This window comes from Amblyomma mixtum, chromosome 2, assembly GCF_055824585.1.
Source record: "Amblyomma mixtum isolate Tamu chromosome 2, ASM5582458v1, whole genome shotgun sequence".
Lineage (NCBI taxonomy): Eukaryota > Metazoa > Arthropoda > Arachnida > Ixodida > Ixodidae > Amblyomma > Amblyomma mixtum.
In genome coordinates, this window is record NC_143013.1 from 18177854 (window position 1) to 18184425 (window position 6572).

The following is a 6572-nucleotide window of genomic DNA, read 5'->3' on the forward strand; positions in this document are numbered from 1 at the left end:
GTCATCCACAGACATCCAGGCGCTATCGGGTGTAGAGAAAAGTAGCGCCTGCTCCCCGGTTCTTCGGTATAGCTATGGAAGACTTCGGACGCGAGTCAAGATTCTTGTGTTGTGTTACGTTTAACCTGCGTAGCCAAGGGGATGCTTTCACAATTACCTAGGCTTAACCAAAGCTAAGCATCAGCAATTTTTCTGTTTAAACTCTGTTCATTAAAATTTTTTTCTGCCTACTCCTCGTCCTCACGTTCACCGTAACTTTTCTTGAAACTTTATGTTGGTCAAACGTTTCGGCAGCAGGCAGAGTCTGAGTCACAGTATTCACCAGTCACTCTTAACGGTTTATTCGAACCATTCGCGTCACTTGTCAAAGTACAAAAATACACAGAAAAGGAACGGGCCCGAAATTCTCGCTCGCGTTCTCTTTGCGAAACTTCAGGAGATGAAAAGAAAACGGAGAACTTCCAGCCACGCTCCTTTCTCGGCATTTTTTTGTTTTGTTTCATGGCTGGTTTCAACAACGCCGAGCTTCTGTAACACACAGCAAGCTAGAAAGAGCAGCAAGCTGGAAATACAGTGCGCTGTCGAAATATTTCTAAAAATTATCGATCTTCATTGCGCGCGGCTGCTGTGACAAAAAATACATAAGGACACAGAAAGGGAAGGAGCAAAGGTACTGATATTGCTTTCCTGTTTTTTTTTTTCGTCTGCGATAGACAAGGTAAGGAGAATATGCAAATGGCGGCAAAGGAACCCTCATTAACCCTGTTTAATATCTCTTTTCCACAAACGTGATGTTGGGGTTATAAGATGAAGAGCAGTAGTATTCCTAAAATGAAGGGTTTTCGCTTGAACTTCGGAAGCTTTTAGGTAAGGAAGAAGAGCAAGTGAGCGAGCAGAAAAAACGTCGACTTAAAAGTGCATATTTTTTTTTTAACAATAACTTAATGTGTACAGTCTGTTGGCTTGCATCATGCGGTCGCGCGGTTGTTTCTTCTCTTGTCTCGGTGCAGCTGTAGGGTAGCAGCGGCGCAGATGACGCGTGATGTTGTTTTTGTTGCGTGTAAACAGAGGGCGCGACAAGCCGCAAGGCTTGCTGGGCTGTGCTTTTGGCGAGCGCTTCACATGTGCCGGGTGTTGCCGAAGTTCTGGCCGCTCTGGGTGGCGCCCTTGTTGGAGCCGTACTGCAGGTTGATGATTCCTTCACCCGCCCGCAGCTGTTCCTGCGTCCACTCGCGCTTCTGCTCCTCGGCGGGCTTGGGTCCCAGGCAGGGTCCGCGGAACTCGGGGTGGCTGTAGCACTGAGAACGGTAAAAACTTGAAGTCAGTACAGTGCAGGCGTGCGAAGTTCCAAGTGGTGTTATGCCACTGAGAGCGATACGGCTGCGATAGACGGATGGTGTTTGCATACACTTCCCACTACCTCGCATGCTGGCACTACACTTAAGCAATGCGTAAGCTGTTCAGCCATTTCCATGGTTGTTTGAACTTGAACTTTCCATGCTTGCTCAGATCAGTCGAGCTTGCCCATTACATGGTCACTTTTTACTGAACATGGGCTTTAAATATTTTTCCCCGTGGGGGTTTCTTTACCGCTTTGAGTGAAACTGCGCGGTCGTTCATTGTCAGCTAGCGCTCCTGTAGTGTACTTCATCAGAATAGCCATGTCTTTTATTTGCGCATTCGGCACAGTCAAAACGGGCTGCCGTTTAAAGTAAAAATAACAATGCTACACTCTTGACGTACTCGAGAGTCACCCGTCAGTACCGAAATAGGTTAAATTTGTTGTTTGTGTCAGCGCGCTAAGGACGTCTTTGCCTGATGATGAACCTTCCCATGCTACATCTAAAGCGACGTCGCCTCTCCGGTGTATGTGGTGCACTTACGGCGCGGCCGACGGCCATCAGGCACTGGGCGACCTGGGGGATGTTCCTCTTCTCCCAGAGGTCGACGGTCTGGAAGACGTCGATCTCGGGCACGCCCCACTGCTTGGCGGCGTTCTGGAAGTGGGTGATGTTCTCCATCAGCTTGAACTGGCCGCCGGAGGTGTTGATCTTAGGGATGCAGCCGGGCATCAGCTTGTTCATCAGGCTGCGAACAGACGCAATACGCCAGGGCACTTAAATCACATTGCCCACCTTCTGTGGTATACCTTGTTGCTATATTGCAATGTTGTGTTGGGAAATCCAAGACTGTTTTGTGCGAAGTGTTATTTTTGAACGGCCTCAACTCGCTTTACTCATTGGACATAAAGACAAACTGCCATTTAATACTCTCTGATCCCCTTATTCTCCATTGCTATCTCTTTTCGTTCTTCCTGTGTCTTCAGCATAGCTGTCAATTGATTTGCTTTGCATCGATGTCCGGATGCACAGTGCCGTGCGTGTTAAGCCTAGGGCTAGTCAGCAATATCGCGTTATCGTCCAGCAGCACTTACTTGCAGAGGACGACACCGTCGCGGAGGATGTCGCCGAAGTCGCCCTGGGGCAGGGGCTGTCCCAGGATGGCGGCCATCCACTGCATGATGCTCTCCTCGAGGGCCGGGTCGCGCTTGCCGGCGATCTGCAGTGAGAAAATGTTTGCGTCTTGAAAAGGAACGGAACAGCGTAAATTAAGGATCAAAGCCGAGCTCTGTGACATCTCAGCTAAATAAACAGGAGGGAATGGACTTTCAAGGACGAGGCATATAACTACATTACTTCCACAAATTTGACAGCAACGGAAGGCAAACTTGGTCAGCTGCGGCAGAGGATCAGATCAGGATTTGAGGTTAGGAAATTTTCTAGAATAGCATATCCGCAATTGGAGCAGGATGATGCTGAATGAAGACTAACGGTAGTAGTCCTGGTCCTGCTGGCTGGCGTAACTCTGGTGATAATGATTTTGACGGTAATGATAACGTGAGCAATGACCGGCAAAATACTATTGCGAAGAAGCTTGACTGTGACCGCTTCTATTGTGGCAGAGTTTACGTAGGATACAGTTATGTCCCTTTGTTTCAAAAGGACTCTTAGCCTTCCTACCTGTTTGGCTGTCTTGTACAAAAAGATTGATTTAATGCTGCAAAAAATGTTTAAGTACCTATAGAAAGCAATCGACAGCTTAGTGTTCATTCGGAGATTCCTATATGACTTCAAAGCATGTCGCAGGAAATGTGGTTCGAAATTGCGTAGTGTTGTCGACATTAAACACAAATCTATCATCTGTTGCCTTCTGTAATGTGCGCTCTTTTTGAGTACGGCTTGTATTCACATTTTTCTTTCGTTGACAAGATAAGACTGCCTTATACGTTAGCTAAAACTGGATTTGTTGTAATTACTGAAAAATTGTAGTATTGAGCAGGTGTGACAGAGGCTCTTTAATGAATAGTGGAGAAGTGCGTATGTCACGCACACTACGGAGTTTCTTTAACTCACCTAGTGAAACTGTTACAAATGCTTGATTGGCGCAAGAACGAAGATACTTACATTTCGAAGGACGGTGGTCTGCCTCATAATCAGCTTAGCTCATTTGGACCGCATACGCGTTATGTACGCGCTACATAAACTGTGTTGCCCGTCATTCCATAATGCCACTGCTTAGCGTAAATAATCATAACTTCCATTGAAAGCTGCCCACTCTATCTCAACTACACATTTTTCTGGATAGAATGAATTTGTTCTTTCTACTAAAAAAACAACAACCCCGCCCATGCACGCTGCGGTTCTCGGTTCCACGAACAGTGCCTCTCTACTTTCGTTATCAAAAACGTTTGTATTCAGTGCTCCGAGCATTTTTACTTTGTTTGGAAGATACTTTGGGTTCTGACTTCTCTGCTGATCACATTTTGTAAAAAAAAAGGTAGAGAGAGAGAGAGAGAGAGAGAACGCGTACAAGGAAGCTGGAGATTTGGCCTCTCCCATCGACACCTGGTACAGTGCAAAGCTGAAGCTAAAACTCGCAGAGCAGTTTGCGGTGAAGTGTCAAAGACTCGGGAAGACGTATGGTTTCGCAGAAAAGAGACCTTGGGTGGCTCAAAGGCGTCGCCGTCATTTTACTCGAACTTGGTCAGTGGGAAGTGTCAGCTGGCTGAGCGCGCAGACAGTTGCTATTTTTGGCGGCGAGAGGGCGTCGCGTCGGTGGCTGCCAATTTTGGTTGCCGAGTAATGCAGCCACTAATTTTAGACATTCAAAAACGCAACGGCACCTTTTTTTCTCGTTTGTCACCGTCTGGAGAATTTCGGGCAGCCCGCCATCTGTGACGAAGTACTCGTCGTGCTGCCGGGTGTTCCTAGCGTTTGTGATGTAAAGCTGTCTAGCTCCTTCGTTGCTATTGCTGCATCTCAGCTTGTCTTTCCAAAATACGCAAGATTTTTTTTTTTCCGGGATAGGAAGATGAAAAATCTGGCTGGGCGTTTTCTTGCGACGAGTATCGCATCTCAGCGAATGCGCAGGTCTCCTAGTTGCCGATACTAAAGCTGCGAATTGTTCAATGCAAGCAGTCTTCACGCAGCAAATGTCGTTTCACAGAAAGATACCGAAATATGAGTATTTGTTACTAGCCACAGTAGTCCTGAACTGTTGCCATTTTTATGGACTACCTTGAACTAACTGAGCTGTCAAGTTTGTGATGTGACAGTGGACTACGGTAGACAAATTCTGATTTGATCGGATCTGTTTTTTTTTTTCTAAGTCTTAATATAAATAACAGTTAAGCAGTAAACTGTCAATAACCTATCAGTAACTACTCTGCTTTTCGCCCATTGACACTCCGACGGGCTCGTTATTCTGCCACAGATGCAAACGAACGGCTCAGCGGACGGCTTCGGCTATCCCCTCGAATCGTCTAACTGCGCTGAAAAGCCGTCTGTGGAGGTCTAGACCAAGGCTCTAACGCTACTCCAACTGACACAGCCGCCATTCGGTTCGGCCTCCTCGGTTTAGCCACCCAGCCTTCACGACGTTCACCGGTCTTCTTTCGGCCGAACAGCTTCCACAATCCGGGGCATACGCGGTGTACTGTCCACAAGCACCGAGAGCCGCTGCTGCACACTTGGGAGGCACTCACCTTGTTCTGGACTTGGGCGCTGAGGCCGTAGGCGGGTCCGCGGTTAGCCATGACTAGTGTTGTGCGTTTGTGCGCAAAAGCGGGGGATGCGTTCTTCGGTGGTGCGTTCGGGGCGAGCACTGGACTCCGACTGGGCACAGTGAGTGGATGCGCTGCGGCCAAGGTGGCTCCGGGCCCTCCTAAAAATACCCCGTCGTCACGGGCTCCTGTCAGAGCCCGGGGTGCGCGCGGAGCCACGCGATTGGTCGGCGGTGATGTCACGGGTGCCCCCATAACGGGCCGCGATGGAAATTGGCCAATGACAGCGAGCCTTCCTCCTAGCCGAGGGTTCGGCTTTCCTTGAGTGCGCCATGGCGAACGGAGCGCTCTGCGCTTACCTATGGCGTCGTGTTGCGTACGCCCCAGACGCGACCCGTGAACGCGTATAATACATCGGAAAGAAAAGAAAAGAGGGGGTAAAGAAAGACGGCTGTGGCCTCGTTTGTTTTCGGGGTGAGTGAAGCTTTGAGGCGCAGCATTGACGTCATCGTGAGTGTGCCAGAGTGAGTCACTCGACTAGGAATCCCCTTGGTGAAATGAGGTGTCGACGGGTCCGGGTGTCAACGGCACGTGATTGTGTCTGGACCTCTGTAAATCAGGCTTTACTCGAAATTTAGGCAGCAAATAAATCTCTCGATGGAAGGGGTGATTACGTTCGTCATGTTGATTCGGGACTTATTGGAGTTTATATCCCTAATTTCTCTCGGAATCCTAACGGAGAAAGTGGAATGGATGCTTGTCTTCCATACTAAAGTAAGATAACCGCTGGTCCTTAAGAGCAACGGAGTGGATTCCAAGAGAAGGCAAGCATAGCAGGGGGGCGCAGAAAGTTAGGTGGGCGGATGAGATTAAGGAGTTTGCCGGGACACGGTGGGCGCAGCTGGCAAAGGACAGGGTTAATTGGAGAGACATAGGGGAGGTCTTTGCCCTGCAGTGGGCGTAGTCAGGCTGATGATGACGATGATAATGATGAAGCAGAGTTAACACTAGCTGTGCACATATATGCAGACAGGTAGAGGTACACGAACTTTATAAAGTTCGCGCTTCCCTTTAAATGGTTTGAACAGATTTGATTGCTTTCAGGAAAAAAAAAATGCTTGTTGAGCAGAATGTAGCATTATTTGTGACTTCTTGTTCGTTATTGATAGCCTTAGACTGGTATGCCATTGCTTCGATAAGGTTTGCCGCGCATTAGTGACAAGACAAGCCTCTGGAATAAAGTGTGCTCCTGTAACAATTATACTGTCAGCTTCTTTTGCGGCTTTATATTGACATTTTTTCGCATATTGTTGAAGTAGCAAACCCTAAAAAATATTTGAAATCACTTGCCAAAATAATTCCCGAGAAAAAAAAAGAGAAAATAAGTTTTTCGTCACTTCGTATTTATTGATTCGAATTCATGTGCGCCTACAGCAAAATAAGCTAATTTGTGTTACATGTAAAGCCAGTTTTCTTGGGGTCACTGCGCTCTTCTTTGTGGCTAAAGTAA

At 47.7% G+C, this 6572-nt stretch overlaps 1 protein-coding gene across 1 annotated transcript; it reads right to left on the bottom strand.

Annotated features, from left to right (window-relative positions):
* Positions 1-317: 317 nt before the first annotated feature.
* Positions 318-5332, bottom strand: LOC149358574 (muscle-specific protein 20-like). The gene is made up of 4 exons (XM_089570684.1): positions 5045-5332; positions 2435-2559; positions 1884-2088; positions 318-1298 (listed from the first exon to the last, which is right to left on the bottom strand). Exons 1-4 carry the CDS (start codon positions 5315-5317, stop codon positions 1119-1121), a joined length of 783 nt encoding a protein of 260 aa, XP_089426810.1. The 5' UTR covers positions 5318-5332; the 3' UTR covers positions 318-1118.
* Positions 5333-6572: the final 1240 nt, after the last annotated feature.